The sequence below is a fragment of the Crocodylus siamensis genome, chromosome 9 (genome assembly GCF_052110815.1).
Source record: "Crocodylus siamensis isolate JL-2025a chromosome 9, ASM5211081v1, whole genome shotgun sequence".
Classification (NCBI taxonomy): domain Eukaryota; kingdom Metazoa; phylum Chordata; order Crocodylia; family Crocodylidae; genus Crocodylus; species Crocodylus siamensis.
In genome coordinates, this window is record NC_143403.1 from 42558731 (window position 1) to 42581685 (window position 22955).

At 49.3% G+C, this 22955-nt stretch overlaps 2 protein-coding genes across 8 annotated transcripts in view; one reads left to right on the forward strand and one right to left on the reverse strand.

Moving 5' to 3' along the window:
- TSNAXIP1 (translin associated factor X interacting protein 1) overlaps nucleotides 1–5911 on the forward strand; it is an 85378-nt gene extending 79467 nt beyond the window's left edge. The window contains exon 17 of the mRNA XM_090063925.1: nucleotides 2721–5911. The gene's annotated coding sequence lies outside the window, so the exon portion shown is untranslated. The remainder of the gene's footprint in view (nucleotides 1–2720) is intronic.
- Nucleotides 1–22955, reverse strand: part of CENPT (centromere protein T) — a 49828-nt gene that overhangs the window by 7193 nt on the left and 19680 nt on the right. For all 7 annotated transcript variants that reach the window (XM_090063924.1, XM_090063919.1, XM_090063918.1 and 4 more), the window contains 3 exons: nucleotides 20300–20467; nucleotides 9871–10086; nucleotides 6626–6722 (listed from right to left, as the gene is read on the reverse strand). In XM_090063924.1, the coding sequence (XP_089920050.1) occupies nucleotides 6626–6722; nucleotides 9871–10086; nucleotides 20300–20467 (481 nt within the window). The remainder of the gene's footprint in view (nucleotides 1–6625; nucleotides 6723–9870; nucleotides 10087–20299; nucleotides 20468–22955) is intronic.

Genomic DNA, 22955 nt, shown 5'->3' on the forward strand with positions numbered 1-22955 from the left:
ACGGCCAGAACCAAAGAAATTAATATGCAATAAATATGTGCTTCTTAGAGGCATTTGAAACTTTTGCCTAAGAGAAAGCTTGTATTTTTGTAACTCGCAAATGTAAACTTGTAACTGTTTGTAGAACTGACTAAGCCTAAAAGACAAAGCTATAGCTGTGAAATTAGCTGACTTACAGTTTTTTTTTGCTCAGAATTTAGCTTTGATGATGATAAAAACTAGATTCAACCTCCTGGCCTACCCAGCACATTCCAGGAAAGCACATCTCAAAAAAAAAAGCAGTCAGAGAGTTCTAAAGGGGTTGGATTTAGGCAGAGTAATGTTAATTACAAATCTAAAGATGCTGCATTGCAATTTGCTTATTGGATAAACCCAAGTCTGGGTAGTAACCTTTTATAATAATTTTAAAGCATTTTAAATTCCATAGGGTAATAGCTATAGAACAACACTGAGTTGCTCTGAAGCCAACAAATTAGCATAAGGTTACATATAAAAAGCATGTGCATCAAGTAACCAGTAGGAAGAAGGGAACAAGACAGTAATTGCTGTTCCAAGCCCAGACTCCAGACTCCCAGTGTAAGTGAAGATGGGATTCTGATCTAGGGACCTTTCCCAGCAATCCCTTGGACAGTGTTGATTGGAGATGCCTGACTTCACTAGAATCACTTAGCATGCACTGGGCATTGAGGGACTGCCAATAAGTTGCCAACCCATGTCTGTCTATTTGTTGTTTTCAACAGCCAGCAGCTGATACCATCGCAGTGCTCAGCTGGCCTGCGACACATTGATCTATTTATCTGTTGTTATTATTTACTGTTAGCTCTTTAATACTGTAGTATCTGCTTATCACATTTATCTTTCTGGTAACTGGTGTGAGAGAGAGAGAGAGAGAGAGAGAATAAACTTGCCATTGCTTTACTCCCAACTTTGCCTCCTCAATCCCGAACTAACCAGCCTACTGGCTAAATTGATATACTCACAGTGCCCAGCTGGCCTGTGACAAAATTGGCGTCATGAACAGGATCGAGAATGGTGAGTTCGGAGGGATAAAATGGTGCAGAGAGGGCAGAGGGGTGGTCTCCACTGATTGCTTTGATAGAAGAGGAAACGGTCAAAGTGCACAGTATGCCGAACTAGCTGCTGCAGTCAACGTAGCCAATTATGAACTGTTACTAGGATCAAGCTATACAAAACCCATTTATATCTACTGTGATTCATAGATGGTAGTAGAGGGGTACACCAAGTAGCTACCCCATAGAAAAAGGAAAACTTCAAAAGGCAAGGCAGAGACATTTGGAGCTGTGATGAGTGGGAGGCTTTGTGGGCAATGGCACAGGGAAGCCTTCTCCCCTACATGTACGACATGTTAGTGCAGCACATGGGAGCAAAAAAGCTGAAGAGCCTGAGGCAAAGTAGAACAGACAAGTAGATAAACTAGCCAAAGACAGCACAAAAGCTCTTGTTGCTGAAGTAGAGGCTCAGCCACCCCCAGAGAAAGCACCTGGACCCTCCCTCCAGCAGACCCCTGGAGTGCTAGCTGCAGAACGGCTGCATTGGCAGCATGGGCACCCTGGCCGTGATGGCACTGCTTGCCTAGCAGCGACCTGGGGCATTCATCTAACTAAAAGGGAAACACAAGAATTATTCAATTCCTGCATCACCTGCCAAGAAGTCAAGGCCCGCTTCCCCACACTCCCAAAAAAGCGACAATATATGTTTGTAGCAGTAGAAGCAGTCACCAAAGTGATGTTCGCCCGGGCCTCTGCCAAGGCACTAGAAAACCTGTTAGCCATCTACCCACCTCCCGTAGTGCTGCAAAGTGACAACAGTTCACATTTTTGCAACCATCTTGTCTATGAGTGGACTGCAAAACATCACATGCTGTGAACCTATCACATTCCCTATCATCTGCAATCTGAGGGACTGGTAGAACAAGCCAACAGTATCTTAAAGTGCAACCTGCAAATGGCTGCTAGTTCGGCCCTCAAAGACTGAGACCTGCACCTGGATCGCTCAGTCAACTGGGCCAACAATTAGCCCCGTGCCAGAGGATGTCCCATGCAGCAAGCCTTTAGTCAAAGCAAGCCCCACGAGTCGGCAGTGGAATGGCCAAGGAGTGGTTGGGGGAAACCCCAAGCGGGAGACCGAGTAGTAGTTAGGCATCCGCAGGGAGACAGATGGGAAGGGGTACTCATGGCATGGGACATACATAACTCATGGTGGGTGTCAAGGTCAGATCCATCTAACGGGAGTCAGACTCCGTTTTTCCTTATTCCTGCAGATTGGGTCCATCCATGGGCACAGCCATAGCAGCCTCAGGATGCTCTGGAGTCATCATCCTGCTCCAGAGCAATGCTGCCACCCTCACCCAGCAATGAAGGGGTGGAATGCCATCATGACGGAACTGCTAGTCATTCGCTGTTGTTTGACTAATGTGGGGCATTCCCATGTTCCTGCACCCCATATTGCACCCACTGCCAGGGCCTCAGACTCACTGGGATATTGGGAGAGCCCAACTGCAATCTAAGAAGTACGAAACTAACCTCTCAGTTGTCAGCGATAGATTGTGAACTGGCAAGGAAGAATCTGTCAATGTTACTGTGAGACAGGGTAGTTACCTAGTTTCCTCCCATATGCCAGAATAAAGAAAAATGAGTGAACAAGGGGACATTGTTGTATTTTCTTCCAATGACCTTAATGCTGTTATGTTCTGCCTGCAGATTCGCTGCCAACTCCAGGTCCCAATGTGACCACTGCTGCAACCCCGCCTGCAGCTCGAAATTCTACAACCACCCGGGGCACAAAGAGGCAACCAAACCCCCTGACCCCACCTTAATGAGAAACAATAGCTCCAGCAGTTCCCTTGCCCAATAACACTTTGGCACAATGGTGTACAGCTTACCAAATATACCGGTTCTCCAGGTGATGAGAGATCTCAAAACACAAAGAATGGCCTGCTGGCTTAAAGCATCACAGACTACCCCCAGTTTTAACCCAATGGTTAGTTTACCAAAACACGTGAAGCACACGATGAGTGTAGCAAGACAAAATGCTTTTTTGTAGTACATGGGGTAGCAAATGGCACATGGTCCATGGCCCATCTCTTAAGGGGACTGGGGGGAAGATGTATATAAGACTGGAACTTACATCATCCCATTTAAGAAATTATAACCCCAGAAGGCCCCAAGTATTTAGCTCAATCTCCGATGTACCCTGTAAATAGCATTTTAATAGGCTTGGGAACTTTATGGAGGGGGTAGCCCAATAGTCCCCCCAACATGGTTTGTGTAACACCCCTACCAGCAACTCCCTATGTTACCCTAGCTTAGCAAGTTTGTTAGGAAAGTTTTAGCCACTTGTACTATCCCAACAGTACGTTTCAGACCTCCTGCACCAACTGCTGTGCAGAAACTCAAGATTTTCAAGGAGCATCAGCTGTTTTAAATGTCCAGTTGAAAGGATGGGGTGAAGTAGTGACCCACATTGAAAGTTTGGTTGAAAATTGCCCAGAAGAGAAAACAACTTGCCCTCATAGCTCAAGAGGGAGGGCAAATTATTAAATACACTACTAATATTCCCCTGCTGTGTAAGTAGTATAAAGCAGTCTGTACTGTGCCAATGCATCCCTTCACTAAAAGTGCTCCTTTTCTTTAGTTTGTAGCAGTTATAAGTTTAGTTGTGTGATTAATACTGTTCAATATAATCTTTAAATGCTGTTGTTATAAAATTAAGTCTAATACCCGTGCCAAAATAAATGTTGTTCTGCCAACCATATATATGCTACCTGGCAGAAACGGTATTTGTAAGCCTTACCAAATGCTCTAAAGAAGCCAGGGGTGAATTGTGACAGCCAGAACCAAAGAAATTAATAAGCAATAAATATGTACTTCTTAGAGGCATTTGGAATTTTTGGCTAATATAAAGTTTGTATTTTTGTAACTCGCTAATGTAACTTGTAACTGTTTGTAGAACTGACTAAGCCTCAAAGACAAAACTACAGCTGTGAATTTAGCTGACCTACAGTTCTTTTTTGCTCAGAATTTAGCCTTGATGATGATAAAAACTAGATTCAACCGCCTGGCCTACCCAGCACATTCCAGAAAAGCACATCTCAAAAAAAGCAGAGTCATAGAGTTAAATTTAGGCAGAGTAATATTAATTTCAAACCTAAAGATGCTGCGTTGCAATTTGCTTATTAGATAAACCTAAGTCTAGGTAGTAACTTTTTATAATAATTTTTAACACCTTTTAATTCCATACAGTAACAACACTTTGAGTGGCTCTAAGCCAACAGATTAGCATAAAACTAGGTATAAAAAGTGCATATATCAGGTGACCAGTAGGAAGGAGGGAACAAGACAGTAATTGCTGTTCCAAGCCCAGACTCCAGACTCCCAGTGTGGGTGAAGATCGATCCTGATCAAGGGACCTTCCCCAGTAATTCATTGGACAGCATAGATCGGGGACGCCTGACTTCACTAGAATCACCTGGCGTGCACCTGGCATTGAGAGACTGCCAATAAGTTGCCAACCCAAGTCTGTCTGTTTGCTGTTTTCAACAGCCAGTGGCTGATACCCTCGCAGCGCTCAGCTGGCCTGCAACAGATTGATCCATTTATCTGTTGTTATTATTTACTATTAGCTGTTTAATACTGTATTATCTGCTTATCGCATTTATCTTTCTGTTAACTGGTGTGTGTCTGTGTGTGTGTCTGTGTGTGTGAGAGAGATAATAAACTTGCCATTGCTTTACTCCCAACTCTGCCTCCTCAATCCCGAACCAAACAGCCTAGTGGCTAAATTGATATACTCACAGTGCCCAACTAGCTTGTGACACCCCTGCTGGTTGGGACCCCACGATCCTGCCACCCTGCTCTGGGCCCCGCCAGCACTGGCCCCAGGAGACCAGTGTGGGCTCTGTGTTCCCACTGGCTCCCACACCGACTCACACCCAGTGCCCCCCCAGCCCCACGGTACAGGCGGGCAGCGCACAAGCCCAAACCCCTGCTAGCTGGCAGGGAAGAAGCTGGTGCCGAGCATAGGGAGAGGCGCCCCCTCACCCACCCTGTGGCCAGCACTCCCTGCTGCAGGCACTCACAGCCCACGTGGGGCTGTCTGGAGCAGGCACAGGCAGCCCCATGCAGGCTGCAAGCAGCTACAGTGCGGGGTGCCGGACACGAGATGAAAGAGGGGCCGCTTTTCCCCATGCTCAGCACCAGCGTGCAACCCGGCCCTGCTGCCAGCCTGGGCTTCAAGCCAGCTCCAGGCTACTCGTCAGTGGCTGCCCGCCCAGAGCTCACGCGCTGGGCAGCTGAGGCGGCAGTGGCAAACACTACCCAGCATGGCAAACAGCCTTGCCCTTGACAGGCAAGCCCAGAGCCGGTGCGAGGCACAGGCTGGCAGTAGGGCCAGGTTACAAAGTGGTGTTGAGCACAGGGCAGGGGGGGAAAAAAGTGGCCCCTTGCCCGCCGTGTGGCCGGTGCCCCACGCTGCAGCCATTTGCAGCCTGTCCCTGCTCTGGACAGCCCTGCATGGGCTGCGAGCAGCTGCAGCGCAGGGCATTGGCCATGGGGCAGGGGAGGGGCCACTTTCCTCCGCACTGGGAAGGAGCCCGGGGAAAAACTGAGCGCGGGGAAAAGCGGGCCCTCCCTCACCCCATGGCTGGTGCCCCATGCTGCAGCCACTTGCGGCCCATGAGGATGTTCAAAGCAGGCACAGGCAGCCCCACACAGGCTGTGAGCAGCTGCAGTGCAGGGTGCTGGCCACAGGGCGGGTGAGGGGCTGCTTTCCCCCGGGCTACTTTCCCTGCCCTTCCCCACCCCACTTCCCCCTTACCTGAGGTTCCGGTGCCACCAGGGCAACCACATGGTCTCAGGCCAGAAGCCCAGGCTGGAGCTTCCTGCTGGCTGGGGGGGGGGGGGGGGGGGGGGGGGGGGATGTCAAAGATGACCAGAACTAAGGGCAGATAAATATAAATTTTCTAAATTTTTTACGGGCCCCGCAGCCTCACGGGCCGTATTTTGCCTATCCCTAAGCTAGACCAAGCCAAGAGAGTTACATAGCTGGAGGAAAGGTTCTCCTGGCTTCAGAGCTTGCTAATATAGGTTCTCATGAAGCACATTGTTGGCTAGGGGGTTGACTGGCCAGGAAGACTGGACTAGACAAGAAGTTCCCCTCGTCTTCAACTAGGCACATCTCTTATTGAGCCACTGAGCTACAACACATTTCCAAACCAATACAGAACTGTTCATTTAGCAAGGCAAGATAACTTGCGATTTTTCCTCCCCATGCAAAACGGTTTAATCACCTTAGTGTTGGGCCACAGATCTCTCTACCCAGTGTCCTTGCAGCAGCTTCAAAGGGAAGATTCAGTGAACACTCACTGAAAGATCTCAGAACTGTTCTGGGAAGTATTTAACTAAATACATTAATTTGCCAGCTCCCTTTATGCGCTTACTGAAGACTGCACTCAAGATCTCTTTTGCCTTGCTACCAGTGATAAAGCATCCAATAATAGCCTACAGAGATGCCCTCCCTACAACAGACAACAATGGGGAAGCAGTCGTCAGGACTCCAGCCTGGCAGCTACATCAGCTTCCAGTCTGCTGCCTGGTATTGCACTTACTTGGGCACAGCTGTTTTTAGAGAACGTGGGGTTGATAGCGAGGGAGAAACCTTGTAGGCCGTAGCATGGACAAATGCAGGCATCTCCATGGAAAGTTCTGAGGATAGAAAGCAACACACACATAAACTCTGGATTCCAGTGGTTTAGAGTTCCTGCTGCAGGGGCTGCCAAAGTATCCAAGATAGGTCATGCTATGTAGGATTTTTCCACTGCAGACCACACTGTAAGCTAGAGATGCACCAATACATCGGTCTGATATCAGATCAGCACCGATATAAAGAAGATTGTCTGCATCAGAAATTGGCTTGATATGGCCAATAATTTGGCCGATAAATGGCCCATGCTGCGTGCAGCCACATGGCAGCACGAAAGTGGCAAGGAGCACAGTCAGGCAGCTTGGAGAGCTGTGTCCAGCTGGTAAGTTTGTGTGGTGGAAGGGGAGGGGAAAGAGAAGGAGCTTGGGGGGGCAGATCAAGGCCCCCATGGGGAGGGAGGGAGTGGGGCTGGAACAAGCGCTGCCCAGCTGGGGTGGGGCAGGTGCAGGACGGAGCTGTGGATTGTCCGTGGGGAGGCTCCTGCTGCTGTGTGCCACTTGTCCAAGAGCCACTCATCCAGCACCTCCTGCTACTGCTCCTACTGCTGGTCTGGGAGGGCATGGGAGATATGTACTCCCAGATCTGTGCGGGGTGGGCCAGGGCTGCGCAGGGCTCTTCCCAGTGGGGGCTGGGCTGTGCTGCACTCAGAGCAGGTGGTGGCAGTGCTGGAAAGGAGGGTTGCAGGGAGAGGGAGGCTACGGTGAATTTTGGGGTAGCTGCAGCCCCCTCCCAGCGTAGCCGCCGCCCACCCTAAGGAAAGCTTGGCCCAACCCCCACTAGAAAGAGCCCAGTGCAGCCCTGGCCCCAGCCCCAACCCACCCCACACAGATTTGGGGGCACATGCTCCCCCCTCGTGCCTTCCCAGAGTGCATACAGCAGAGGGAGCCACCTCCCTGATGAGCTGCTTGTGGCTGTCCTGCACCCTGCCCGCCCCCCCCCCCCCCGGCTGGGCAGGACCAGCCCCACTCCCTCTCTCAATGCAGAGGCCTCAATCTCCTCCCCACGGCTCTTCCCTTTCCCCTCCCCTTCCACCACAACAGACTTACCAGCTGTCAACTGCTCTTCAAGCTGCCAGGCTGGTATTGGAAATCAGATTGGTATTGGCCAATAAGCCTCTTTAAAAACCAGCTACCAGTATCAGCTCCAAAAATCTCCATCTATGTACCACTACTGTAAGCATCTCATGACCCCTTCCCCCTCTCATGCCTGATCAAGTCTTTCAGTACTTACAGCAGCAGCTCTCAAGTCTTCTACCTTTAATGCATTATAGTTTCATAGTTTCTAGGGTCGGAAGGGACCTGAGCAGATCATCGAATCCGATCCCCTGCCATGGCAGGGAGGAGTACTGGGGTCAAACGACCCCAGCAAGGTGTACATCTAGCCTCCTCTTAAGAGGAGGCTTAAGAGCTTCCTCCTGTTTAAGCAATGCTAATCACCATCTCTTCCTGCTCCTCACTTAGGACTTAGTGCCTGGTAAGTTGCATGGTACATACATGGTACTTTATTTATTCTAGGGCCATGGTGGGGGGAAATGCCACAGTAAGTTGGAACTAGTTCTTTCTACACTTAACTTCTGAGGAAATCCCCGCAAACTGACAAGTATTCCACTCCTGTTATATTAAAAATTCCCAACTGTGCTTTCCCAATTCACAGGTACATTTGGGAACAAGTTGATTCAGTCTAGAAATAATGGTCCGTTGACATAGTCTCCTTTTAAAGCAACTACTATTTGTCATGGTCAGACAGGATACAGGGCTAGATGGACCATAGGTCTGACCTAACATGGCACTTATAGTCTTACTAGCCAAACGCCCATTAAGAATGATGTGGGGGTGGAGCCCCATGCCCCCCCTCCCAGCTTCCCTACCACTGCTTGGGGTCCCAGCCCGCTCCCCTCTCCCTGCTGCATCAGCGGGGGTAGGGGAGAATCAGGCCCAAGGGTGGGGAGAAGCTCAGTGGCTGCAGCGGGGGGAGGGGGTGAGCAGCAAGCTTGGACTGACCTGGCAGCAGTGGGGGCAAAGGAGTGAGCTTGGAGCCAACACGGGGGAGGTGGTGGAGGAGCAGTGGGCCCAGGCCTGAAAGGGGAAAGGAGGTCTCCTCCTCCCATCCCCCAGCCACAGCTGTATTGGGCTGGGCCCCCAGCTCCCCTCCCTTTGCTGCAGCAAGCCCCCAGCTCGGGCTCACTTCTAACCTCCCTCCCCTCCCCCAACATCAGGCCTGGGTCCACTCCTTCCCTCCCCCAACCACCACTGCCATGGCAGGCCTGCTCCTCCCCCCACATCAGCTCTGCAGATGGCAACAATAGAAGGGGGGAGAGACAGGCCGACGCCAGCACTGGTGGCATCCTGACCCTGCTCTCCTCTCCCCCCACAATCGCCTCCAAGGCTAGGTGGGGGAAGATGGGACACACGACTGAAAAGGCCAGCTCTGGTGGCCTCCTCTACTCCCCCCCCACTCCATTGCTGCCACCTGCAGGTAACACAGCTGGCCTCGCCCCCCCACCATTATGGTGGCGCTTCGCCGCTTCCTATATGAATGCTTCTTCTGTTTGTCAGTCAATCAGAGTGCAAATAAAGCATTATGGACAGACAAGACAGACAGATCGAGACTTTTATAATATTAGAATGTTGCCCTGACATTACAGCACTGCTTGGTGGGTGTTGGATATCCACAGCAGACGCAAGGCATCAGAAGTTTTCATTCATGTTCTAGCAGAAAGGCATCATGGAGCTGTGCACAGGGGAAACGTGAGAACTGCATGTTCCCACAGCTGGAACTGCATGGAGCCCACAGTTCAGACTGCCTATGGCAGCAAGACCCTCAGGCTTCAGAGAAAAAAACTCTAAAGTTTGGCAGCTGTGGTTGATTTCCAACTCTGTAGTGTGGAACAAAGTGGTTTGAATCTTCCCACCGATTAAGATGTAGTCCTTGACAAGTCTGAAGATTTAGCCTACTGAAGATGGCAACATCAAAAAAAACCCCTTTACTTTTGGAAAATTCATCAGCTCCAAGATCTCTCTGGATGTCATTCTTCTGTGCAATCAGGACAATAGAACTGATAATAGTCTTAACCAAAATCCTTCTATAGTCTACTGGCCCTAGGAAGAAGACCATCCAGCCACTTTCTGCCACCACAAAGATCTCTCTTACCTTCACTTTCAGCACCATCCTCACTTATCTCCTCTTCCTCTGTTTTGTGCTCTTCAAGTTCACTCATGTCTCCTACAACAGCTCCATCATCCAGATCAACTGTCTGTTCCACAGGTTCTATGGATTTCTTCCTGGTAGGTTCAGAATACCGAGTGAAGAAGGCATTGGACTGCCTGCTTAACCTTCTGGCTCCAGCACTTTCAGGAAACTCAACAACTACATGTTCAAAATGATAACAGACGTGTTACAGTACCAGACTTTACAGCCAAGAATCTCAGAACCCACATGTGCATTAAGTGCATGCCACCGCTCGAGTGAGATGGTCACCAAGAATATCTGAACAAGGATGTAAAATGCTCCAGAAGTCTAGGATGTGGTTTTTTAAAAATAATTTAATGGCTAGGTAAACAGATACAGTCTAAGTTACTTGGCCATCCATTTTGCTTTGGGTAGCTTTCTGAAGGGAATATATGGGAAGCTCTTAATGTGGAAAAGCACAAATGTGGTTTTCAGCTCACAGAAGTATCTGAGCTTCTCATCAATATCTCCCCATTTAAAAAGGGACATTCCAATGCCAGCAGAGCAACTGTAGCAAAAGGTAGAAGCAGCTCAATGTCAGATTCTGTACCAGTTTCTTATATACTTCAGTACACCAAAATAGTTTTATGCAACTACCTTTTCTACATTCATTGCAGTTTAGATATTAAAGCAGATATTAATAGTAAAGACTGAAGGAAATTGGTTTACATATCTTACTGCTGGACCCCATAGAGCTAGAAACCAATAATATTTTTGCAAAAGAGGTCAGAAATGCCTGCTGGGAAACTAATACCTATCATCAAATATGTTAGTTTGTACACAACAAATATAATCCTTATGGTCTTGAATCAGTGCTAGCATGACAGTTGTGCTAAAATACATGAGTCTGAGGTATCGCCTTCTTACTGGCTACTTACTGAGATTTCAGTTTCTAATGAACTGTGACTAAACCATACCAAGGAGCAATATATAACCTAGTAGGAACCAGATCAGCAACCACAGGAAGACAACTCACTCCCTTTCTGGACTTCAAGTCAATAACCTTTATGTGGTCAGCTATGGTCCAATCAGAATGGGTCATTTATAAACAGTGGCCTGGCTCAGGAAGCAAGCCAGAAGAGATCTTTCTTTTATTAGACACAAGGCTTCTTGTATCTAACCTCTAACTGACAGTTCAGCTTCTACCAATTTTGGTATATACATAGCATGTTTCTTGGATGAAGACCAAGCAGCAGTACAGGGCAGATGGGAAGCATGAAAACAGATCTCACACAGAGATGTGTAGGTTGTAGCTGTGTTGGTCTAAGGACATAGGCAGACAAGGTTCTTTGGGTAAATCTGGTATCTGTTAGTAGACCAACTAAATAGTTGGAAAAAAAATTTCTTAGCAAGCTTTCGAGTTTAAAAACCCTTTGTCAGGCTGAGGAAGCATCTTCAGTTGGTGTGTTCTCTTCCTGGATGCAACGAACAGTAAAGAAGCTAGACACTGGTATGCATGCAACAAAGCCAGCCAGTGAAGATGTAAACTGAGGAGTCAGTGGGTGAGAAAGAGGCTGGGGGGTGGGGAAAGGAATGTAGCAGGTAAATACTGGAGAGGTACCTGGGAACTCACATGTAAAGCAGGTTATAATGCATCATAAATCCAATGTCTATATTTAGTCCATGATTTTTCTATCCAGGAGGTTGAAGAAGTAAAGTTTATAGGCTCATCTGTGAAAAGTGTTTTGTAAAGTCCCTTTGAAGATTAGAGAGAGAGTGGTTTTCTTGTGAGAACTGTGCACGGGTCTCCAGAGTCTGCTGGGGCACCAGCAGCCAATCGCCAACCGGGGTAGGAATCAGTGCCGCCAGCGCTTTACAGTGCTGGCCAGGACCAATCTCAGGGCACATGCTCCCCTACACGTTGCGTATGCCCACTGGTAATTGGGTATTCTCATCACAGCAGAAATATAGATTTCTGGTATGCATTCATTCTGGTGTGCAGTTGTTGTTTGGTCTCTCCTACATATTTTCCATTGGGGCATTTGGTGCATTGGATAAGATGTATTACATTTCTGGAGACGCAGCTATAAGATCCAGGAATACTGATGGTTCTGTTGTGGGGGTGGTAGAGAAATGTTGGCAGGTTTTGCATTTCTTGTTATGGCATGGTCTGGATCTACTTGGTATATTTTGGGCTGTAGGAAGTTTCCTTCTGGTGATGAGGTCAGTGAGGTACAGTGCTTGTTTGAAGGCTAGCATGGATAGTTCTGGGAAGATCTCTTTAAGAACTGGGTCTCCTTCTAGTATATGTTGCAATTGTTTGAGGATTCTCTATATAGGTTCGAGGGAGGGGTGATATGTCATAACCAACGGTGTGCGATTTGCCAGGGGTTTCCTTGCATACTCCAGCAATTTTTCACATGCTATCCGGGTGGCTCTTTCAAATGTGCAATACATCTCTCTGGAGGAGTATGCTTGTTGAGTGAAAGTCTTTTTAATATTTCATGCGCTGGTAATCTAGGTATTCTCCTCAGTGCAAATTCGGTGGCATCTGAGGGCTTGGCTGTATGTCACAGCTTTCTTGGTGTGTTTAGGGCAATTGCTGGTTCTGTACAGATATGTATGCTGGTCTGTGGGTTTCTTGTATAACATAGTCTGTATTTTATCATTCTGGATACTGATCATCATGTCTAAAAAGGAAATGTTGGTGCTGGAGTACTCAAGAAATAGTTGGACAGAACTTGCTCTTTGGGTCACATACGTTTTTAGGATTGATTTGACAAAACCTGGCATTTCATCAGTTGAAGTACCATGGTTGGATACGAGAGGTCTGCTAACAGTTCCTTTATTTGTAGATTCTAGGGAGCATATAAAAAGCCCCTGGATCAGGTAATGGGGGGATCAAGGTCTGTAGTTTTTCTTGTAGTTCTGATGGAAAAGATTTGATGGAATTTTTGAGTTTCAAGGTGAAAAGGGGAATAGGATCTTCCTGTAGTTCTTTATAGTAGGGGGTGCCAGAGAGTTGTCTGTTGGCTTCATTTATGTAGTCTTCACAATTAAGAATGACTATGGCTCCTCCTTTATCTGCTGGTTTAATTACTATTTGGTGGTTAAAGCTTAGAGATTCTATGGTCTCTCTCTCTGATAGGGAGAAGCTGTTATGGTGCTGTGTGTTGTTGACTATTTAATTGTTCATTCTTTCCCTGAAGCAGTCAATATACCAGTCAAGGTTAGAGTTTTATCTACTGTGAGATGTCCAATCTGATGTTTTTGGGGGTTGATCTTTTCCTCAATGTTGTCAAAGGATGAGGAGTTGTTGGAAGTAGATTCATTTTGGTTGTGGAAATATTGCTTGCAACAGAGGCATCGGAAGAATTCTTCTAGTTTTCCACATTGAAGTATTTTATTAGGGTATTTTTCTGGACAGAAGTTTAGGCCTTTAGAAAGGACAGATTTTTCAGTTTTGGTAATCGTGTACATGGAAAGATTGATATTTGAGGGTTGGTTGCTGCTTTGAGTTTTATCAGTTTTGAGGTTGGAATGTTGTAAGGTGTTGGTGTTGTTTCTCTGATGGTTTATATCTTCACTGACTGGCTTTCTTGCATGCACACCAACTACAGATGCTTCCTCAGCCTGACAAAAGTGTTTTTAAACCCAAAAGCTTGCTAAGAAAAAAAAAAATCCAACTGTTTAGTTGATCTAATAACAGACATCAGATTTACCCACAGAACCACATCTACAGTTAGAGAGGGTTTCAGGTGTTCGCATGCATAGTAGTACTCAGCACCAAGGACCATGACCTAAGCTTGGGCTCCTAGACACTAATTAAATAAAACTAGTGAGAATGCACAAAGTGAAGGGAACCCAATAGCCTAAAGCAGTGGTGCCCAACCTGTTGGTGCTGCAGGTCCAATGAGTGGTGCGCAAAGTGGATAGAAAAACAATTTTTTAAAATTTAATCGGAATTTTTTTATTTAATCAGATTTTTATTTTTTAAGATGCTTTTTTTAAAAACAATCTTAAATTATAACTATATATAGGTTATGTTAAAAGCTCAAACATATCATCATGTAATAGGAATTATAACTTCTAATTATATACTATTTGAGACAATATATTCATGTAACCTTTTTAGAAAAGTTTTATAAATAAATCACAACAGGCCATGGACTATATTAGGGGCCCAGTCTTACGAGGTTCCTAGAGGCTCCTCTATAGATTAGTAAAGATTAAAGAAAACCACTCTATCCAATGGGACTCAGTGTTCATTCTAGAAGATCCCATTAAGCATCTCTGTGATGCTTAGTTTCAGTTCTCAACCTGTGGATTAGTGTCTCCAGAGATAACATCCTTGTTAACAGCAGTATATGGAGATGAGAGATAACAGACATGATTACCAGGGATCCTGGTTTTCTCCAATTAAAAACTGCAAGTTCTCGGATTAAAACCCCAAAAATCTGAGATTAAAATTAAAGCCCCCCCCCAGCCCTCCCAGGTGCCCCACTCCCCCACAACAGCCCCCCAGCCCCACATACACAGGCAGACACGCACTGACATCAACCCCAGCAGGTAACTGTGTGGGGGAAGAAGGGGTGGGGTGGGGCAGGTCAGGAGAAAGGGAAGGTGCTGGGGTGCCAGAACAAGAAGTTGGGGAGGGAATGTGACCCTGTGCCCACTCCCAGGACCAGGGTCAGGGGCTGAGGGCAAGGGTGTCCCTCTGCGGGCTGCACACACCGGCCAGCCCGATGGGGGATTTTGCATACAGTGGCTGCCACCCTAACTCTGCTGCTGCACCCCATGCTGACTTCCTGCGGCTGGCCACACGGCTTTGCAAGCAAGTGGCATGGGGCACAGCAGCGGTTGTGCGGTGGCGGGTGCCATGTGCAAGCCGCACACTTGTGGCCTGGCTGGGTGGAGGAGTGGGGGGGTTGGGGGCCTCGTATGTGGTGGTCACCACCACCTCTGCTGCTTGCCTGTGTGGAAGTGGCTGCCATGCGCAAGCCCCCCCCATCCACAGGCACAGCTCTGAAGACACGCAGCAGCAGCTGTGCAAGGTGGTGGCGGCCACTATGTGTGAAACCCCCATGCCCTCGCTGGCCAGCATGCAGTCATTACCACCATCCTGTGCTGCTGCTTGTCTAAGAAACCATGCCCTCAGATGTGTGTGTGTGTGTGTGGGGGGGGGGGGGGGGGGGGGCGCGGCGGCGCTTGCACATGGCAGCTGTGGCTGCCACCACACTGCCGCTGCTCCACAGAGCAGTGTGGGAAAGGTTTTGTGTTCAGCAGCCGCCACCACGGGCACGGCTCCACAGGCAAGTGGCAGTGGCCGCCCTTGTGCAAGCCCTCCCCCATCCCCCTATCCCCCACCGCCACTGCAGAGCTGTGCCCGAGGAGCCGTGTTCACAGAGCTGCGTGGCCAGCTGCCAGTGCGGTGGTAGCTGCTGCATGTGAGCCACCCCCCTCCCCTGCCATAAGCCAGCTAGCCCTTGCAGCTTGCACACGGCAGCCGCTACTATATTGCCACTGCTGAGCCCCACACTTGCCTGCAAAGCTGCGCAACCAGCTGTGGGAAGGCAGCGCAGGGGGTGCGGCAGCAACCACTACGTGCGAACCCCCACCAGCCGACCAGTGCATCTGCAGCCCACAGAGGGCTACCTCTGCACTTACATGGGAGCAGGTTGAGGTGGAGGACAGGGAGGCGCTTCAGTGTGTTGCGTGGGGCTGGTGGCACCCAGAGCATCGCCCGCTCCCTCAGCACCCAGACACCTCCCCCACAGCCCTGCCCAACAACCCCCCAAGCCCCACTTACCTCCAGGCTCTAGGGGTGAAGGACAAAGGGTGAGCCTCAGCCTAAGCCCAACCTTGACTGACTCAGAGGCTCAGGCCCTGCCCTTCCCTCTCTCCTCCCCCTCTAGGCAGGGCATCTGTGGTTTTCTCCATTCTTCCATGGGAAATAGAAAACCTGGATCCCTGCTGATTACCTACCCATCAGCCCCATTGTCTCTCTGGAAGTTTGTGTACAGAGTCAGGCCCTTAACTCTCTCTGAAAATGCAGTTTCAAGAAGTTAAATGAATAGAGCTTTGTTGGGGGTAGAGTAGATCTGGGCAAGGAGGAGGAGTCTGCAGATGAATGCAAGGGAGGGGCAGTAAAAACAAAAGAGAAACGTTTTGAGCAGAAAATTCCAGAAGTCTTGTGGGATAGGTTTCTGAGTATAGCCTCTCCATTTATTTGAGATCTAGTGAGGGGATAGTGTAGGAGAAGGGAAAACCTATCATGGCAGCATGCTTGCCAAGCCATAAAAGAGAGAAGAAATCAAAGATGAGAAGAAATCTAGGAGAAAGTAAAGAAAGCCACAAAGCTAACAACATACGGCTGCAGTGCTCATTTGATGTCCTCTTAATATACTGTGGCAAAAATATCTCCCAAATAGCCATGATTAATCTAGTGATTTGAAGATCGTTTACCTCCCAATGACTTTATAAAGTATCTGCTTCAACTAGATTTGGTAAAATAAAATAACCAAATTATAGTTCTAATGTAGCTGCAAAAATAACCTGAAAAAATATAAAAATAAAAATCACTGCTTTAAAATGTGTGTGACATTCTAAAAATGAAACTTACATCTATCTCCAAGTTGTGAATAATATGTATCAAGATTATATCACACAACAAGAATGCACTTTTTGTAGGAAAAAAGATGGTTAAATTGAGGCTTCCTGACCAGCTATTGAAATAATGATTTAAATAAAATCCATCCTGGTGGTACGGGCCAGTGTACCCAGACTGGCCCCACACCACCTCCAGCCAGCCCTTGCATGCCCAGCCCTGGGCAACCTCCATGTGATGATCTAGCATGCTTCGGGCCTGTATGGTTCCCCACAAGTTAAGAAATATGCTGCCACAACTCCCCTGCTGCCAAATTTTGGGACGCATGCAGGCCAGGTGTCATGGCTCCATGGGCCATATCTGGCCTGCAGACCAGCAGTTGAGCACCCCTGGCCTACAGTGATTAAAAAACTGTTCAAATTAACTGCTAAAAGTTATAAACAGGCCAGACTCTGAAGTCTAAGACAGCTTGAGCCACACTGAAACTGTGAGGGAAGCATGGGCACCAGAGATTTGGTTGGAGCAAGTGATGGGTCAAAATGTTTTAATTCTGGGCACTTTGGAGGCTACTCCACACACTTGTAACGCTTTAGCAGCAATAGTAGGATTTGGGTGGATGCGCTTTTCTAGCACTGCATTCTAGAATTGGCAGACCTCTAGGTTGGCAGACCTCCTCCAGCGGGCTTTAAGCTAGGCTCGTTGGGGGAAGGGGAAGATGAGGGCGGAGGAGACATCAGACTACCAGACCAAACAACATCCACAACTACAGCCCTGCCCAGACCAACGAGCGAACAGGTAAGCAATGGGGGCCAGGGCAATGCTGGGACTAGGGGGGCAGTACACACATCCACAGGAGGCCTCAAATGCCTCTACACAAACGCTCATAGCATGGGAAACAAGCAGGAGGAACTCACCCTCCTGATGACTGACACCAGCCCAGACATAGTGGGGACCACGGAAACGTGCTGGAACTGTACGCATCACTGGGCGGTGAATGTCAAGGGCTATAGGTTGTACAGTAAGGACAGAATAGGAAGGAGAGGTGGGGGCGTGGCACTCTATATCAAGGAGGAATACACATCCTTGTCAATTAGCAAGGAGTCAGAGGGGCACTCTGAGGTGCTTTGGGTTAGAGTACAAGGCAGTCGAGGGGAGAGAGACTTAACAGTGGGGGTCTACTACAGACCTCCCAACCAGGGGGAAGAGCTTGACCAGGAATTCTTAGGTCAGCTCACACAGGTAGTGAAGGCTAAAGATGTGGTAGTCATGGGGTACCTGAACTTCCCAGATATCTGCTGGAAGGAGCAGTCAGCCAGGTTTGACTGCTCACATAGGTCCTTAGACAGAGTGCAGGACCTCCATCTAACCCAGGAGGTGCACAGCCCCACCAGGGGAGACACGTTGTTGGATTTAGTGCTGGCCACGGGTGATGACCTGGTGAGGGGGCTGTGGGTGCTCGACCACCTGGGCGACAGCAATCATCGCCTGCTGGAATTTACCATCCAGCGCAAGGTAGCAAAGGCATGCAGTAAGGCAGCAAACCTAAACTTTAGGAGGGCAAACTTCAACAAGCTAAGGAGGATAGTTGGGGATGCGCTGAGGTCCCAGAGGGGAGGGGAGCCAGATGTCCAAGGAGAGTGGTTGCTCCTTAAGGAGGTGATCCTCCAAGCCCAAAGGAAGGTAATCCCAATGAGGATCAAAGGGAGCAGGAGAGCACACAAGCCTCCATGGCTCACTAAAAGCATCCAGGAATGTCTCCTTGCTAAAAAGGAAGCATATACCCAATGGAAAGAAGAGGTCATCACCAGGGATGACTATTCTGCAGTCGCTCGGGATTGTAGGGGGACAGTTAGGAAGGCCAAGGCAGAGATGGAACTGGGACTAGCTTCTCAGATTAAGGACAATCAGAAGTCCTTTTTTAAATACATAGGAGGCAAAAAGAAGGTCCCGGGTAACGTGGGTCCTTGCAGGACGCGTTGGGAAATTTGGTCGTCACACCAGATGACAAAGCTAACATGTTTAATGATTTCTTTGCCTCTCTTTTCCTAAGTAGGGGCCAGAACAGCCACCTCCCTGCTGGGCCCCCCTCGGAACCCAGGGGAGTCACACCTGGGCCAAAGGTTAGCGTGGAACTAGTTAGGGGGCTTCTGGAGGGGATGGACATGTTCAAGTCAGCCGGCCCGGACGATCTCCACCCTAGAGTCCTAAAGGAACTGGCCGAGGTCATTGCAGGACCCCTGGCATGGCTTTATGAGTACTCATGGTGCTCTGGTGTGGTGCCAGAGGATTGGAAGAGGGCCAACGTGGTTCCCATCTTCAAAAAGGGGAGGAAGGAGGACCCAGGGAACTATAGGCCAGTTAGTCTTACCTTGATCCTAGGCAAGCTGTTTGAGAAAATTATGCTGGCACACATCCAGGAGGGGCCAGCAGGGGACTGCATGCTTAGGGGCACCGACACGGGTGCATCAGTGGCAGGTCCTGTCAGACCAACCTGGTGGCCTTCTACGATCAGATTACCAGATCATTAGATGCAGGGGCAGCAGTGGATATAGTCTTCCTGGACTTCCGGAAGGCTTTCAACACTGTCTCTCACCCCGTTCTCATTAAGAAACTGGGGGACTGTGGTGTCGACGCCCACAAAGTCAATTGGGTTGCCAACTGGCTGGAAGGCCACACCCAGAGCGTGGTAGTGGATGGGTCCTTCTCAACCTGGAAGGACGTGGGCAGTGGGGTTCTGCAGGGCTCGGTCCTCGGGCCCGCACTGTTCAACATCTTCATCAGTGATTTGGATGAGGGGGTAAAAAGCACCCTGTTCAAATTTGCTGATGACACTAAGATGTGGGGGGATGAGGGCACACTAGAAGGAAGCATCAGGCTTCAATCAGACCTAGACAGGCTACAAGGGTGGGCGGATGTGAATAGGATGGGATTCAACACAGACAAGTGCAAGGTGATGCACCTGGGGAGGAACAACTGGCACCATACCTACCGGTTGGGGAACTCCCCTCTTGTCAGCATGGAGGCAGAAGAGGATCCTGGAGTCATCATTGACTCCAAGATGAACATGGGCCAGCAGTCAGGAAGGCCAACTGTACCTTGTCATGCATCCACAGATGCATCTCAAGGAGGTCCAAAGAGGTGATCCTCCCCCTCTATGCGGCACTGGTCAGGTCGCAGCTGGAGTACTGCGTCCAGTTCTGGGCACCGCACTTCAAGAGGGATGTGGACAGCATCGAGAGGGTCCAGAGGAGGGCCACTTGCATGATCAGGGGGCAGCAGGGCAGGCCGTATGAGGAGAGGCTACGGGACCTGAACCTGTTCAGCCTCCAAAAGAGAAGGCTGAGGGGGGGATCTAGTGGCCTGTTATAGATTAGTCAGGGGGGGATCAGCAGGCATTGGGGGAATCGCTATTCCCCAGTGCAGTGACCAGGAATAACAGTCACAAGCTGGCCGAGGGCAGGTTTAGGCTAGATATCAGGAGGCGCTACTTCACAGTCAGGGTGGCTAGGACCTGGAACCAACTTCCAAGAGAAGTGGTGCTGGCTGCTACCCTGGGGGTTTTTAAGAGGAGGTTGGATGAACATCTTGCTGGGGTCGTTTGACCCCAGTATTATTTCCTGCCATGGCGGGGGGTCGGACTAGATGATCTACTCAGGTCCCTTCTGACCCTAGAAACTATGAAACTATTCTGGAATCTGGGGAGATGAAGATTATTAATGTTCTTACACAAACAAAACAAGTTATTAACAAGAGTTGCAGGGGCTGTTTTGCTGCTTATGTCTTTGCAGTGAAAGCGGTTCTTACCATCTTTGCCAGAGTCTTGGTTTGCAGCATCTTTGATCATCACTTCCTCTTCTACTGGCGTCATCTGAGTTCTGGCTTCCCCTTTTTCATTCATATGTGATGCTGTTTGTTTTCTTAGTTTCTCTCCCAGCTTTTCAGAATATTCCATATTTGACTGGAGCTCTGTAACTAGATTCACAGGGTAAGGGTAAAAGACCAGTCAGCTCCCTCTAAGCCAGAGGTTCTTGACCTTTTTTGTACCATGGACCCCTTTGGCAGTCTGGCGAAGCCTATGGACCCCTTCTCAGAATAATGAGCATCTGTAGACAGGAAGACTGTGATCACGTGCGATCTAGCGGCAAGTCTAATAACTACCGTAATTTCAAAGTAGTGATGAGCATAAACAATAATTTGAGATATCTGCAACAACTGTAATGTGATATGAAAATATCTGTGATTTCTATTGGTGACAAAGTCACAGGTGCTGCTAATACTATTGTGGATTGTTGCCTACATTCATAATTGAAGGAAATGCTAAATTTCAGTTAGAGGTTATGATTTAAATAAAAGGTCATGGGGCTGTCTGTGCCTGCTCTGGACAGCCCTGTGCAGGCTGTGAGTGGCTGCAGCAGGGAGTGTGGGCCACGGGGCGAGCGAGGGGTGCTTCCCCACCCCCATCTCCCTGCGCTTAGCTTTTCCCTGGGCTCTTTCCCTGCACAGAGCAAAATTAGCCCCTCCCCTGCCCTGTGGCCAGCACTCCCTGTTGCAGCCACTTGCAGCCTGTGCGGGGTTGTCTGGAGCAAGCACAGGCAGCCCCAGGCAGGTTGCAAGCGGCTGCAGCACAGGACACCAGGCATGGGGCGGGGAGGGGCTGCTTCCCCCTCTGTGCTCAGTACCACCTTGTAACCTGGCCCCCCTGCCAGCCTGGGCCCCACGTCGGTTCCAGGCTCACCCGTCGGGGCCTGCACGTGGCGACAGCAGCTGCGGCCCCCCGCTTGCCACACTGGGCAGTGTTGGCCACCGCTGCCTCTGGGCTGCCCAGTGTGCAAGCTCCAGGTGGGCAGCGGCAGCCAACACTGCCCAGCACAGCAAGTGGGGGGGCCACAGCTACTGCTGCCGATGGGTGAGCCTAGAGCTGGCACAGGGCCCATGCTGGCCGCAGGGTGGGTTACAAGCTGGTGCTGAGTGCAGGGAGAAGCGGCCCCTCGCTCGCCCTATGGCTGGCGCCCTACATTGTAGCCATGTGCAGCCCATGTGGGGCTCCCTGTACCTACTCCAGACAGCCCCACATTGGCTGACAGCAGCTGCAGCAGGAAGCGCCATCCATGGGACAGGTGAGGGGCCACTTTTTCCCGTGGGGCTGGGGGGCACTGGGAGTGAGTGGGTGGGGAGCCAGTGGGAGCACGGGGCCCGCACCAGTGTCCCAGGGCCAGTGTTGACAGGTCCCAGAGCAGGGTGGCAAGAGCGCAGGGTCCTAGCTGGCAGGGGCTCTATGGAGCTGGATCAGCTCCCCTCTCTCCCTACTGGTGCAGCCGAGCCCAGCTCCACAGACCCCTGTCAGCCTGCGCTCTGCTTTGGGCCTCACCAATACTGTTCCTGGGATGTTGGTCCCAAGATGGTGACCAGGGGGCGGGGCACCTGTCAAGGGGTGAGGCTACCCATGCGGCCCTGGACAGCCTGCCAAAACTGGGTAAACAGCCCTCCGCCTGAAATAATTACCTGCCCCTGCCCTAGCAACAAAGGGAAAGCACCCTTAACTGGTGCTCCCCACTACCAAAACCCTGGGTCCTCAGGCTGGATCTGGCACATGGGCCATAGGCTGTCAACCCTAGACCTAGATAAACAGTTTCATGGCCACATGCTGCTTCCCAGAAAGAAGAGGAAAAAACCCTACAAAATGGCATTGTCCAAGGCATTTGTATCTATTCTTAATTAAAATGATGTCACACAGGAAGATCAAGCAGATATCAGAAAACTTTGTGGTCCTAAACACAATTTTCCCCACAAAATTATCTGGAGGCTGCAGTCAACCACCACACTCCCCTCAATCACCTAGGCCCCTAAAAATGACATTATACCCCATAAATATTTCCAAAATAGCAGGCCCACAAACCTCCTCTGAAACTTGCCTGCTAACGAAGGAACTGCTGTGAAATGTTATGTGCACTTATAATGAAGTGATGATGATCTAGTTGTTCTGAATGTCACTCATTTACAGTGCTCCCTGTACTCATCTTGACCTCCACTTGAGCTAGCTTTAGGCCAGTTTGTGGCTGAAAGCCAGACCACCACTCAAAACAGAGACAACATAAGGCAAATAGCCATCTCTTTCAGACCCAAGGCAGTGACATTTATCTAAATACACAGTGCATGTAGGGTACAACTCAAGATATTTTTGGATGCCCATGCCTGCTGCAAGTACTGCCTGGATTTATGTTTGCTACCTTTCCAAAGCTAGGAGCGAAATGCCTTAATTCCTCTCTCAACCACCAACTGCAGCTCTTGACACACACCCCTTTCTCCCTCAAAGTCTGGGCAGAGACATGGTGAGCAGGACATTCTGCCACTTATCAGGCACCTATGCTGATCACAAGTTTGGCAGGGTGGCACAACAAGGGAGGGGATTTCTATCTTGGCTTATTTCATTTTTGGCTTTATAAGTCAAAACCTACACCTT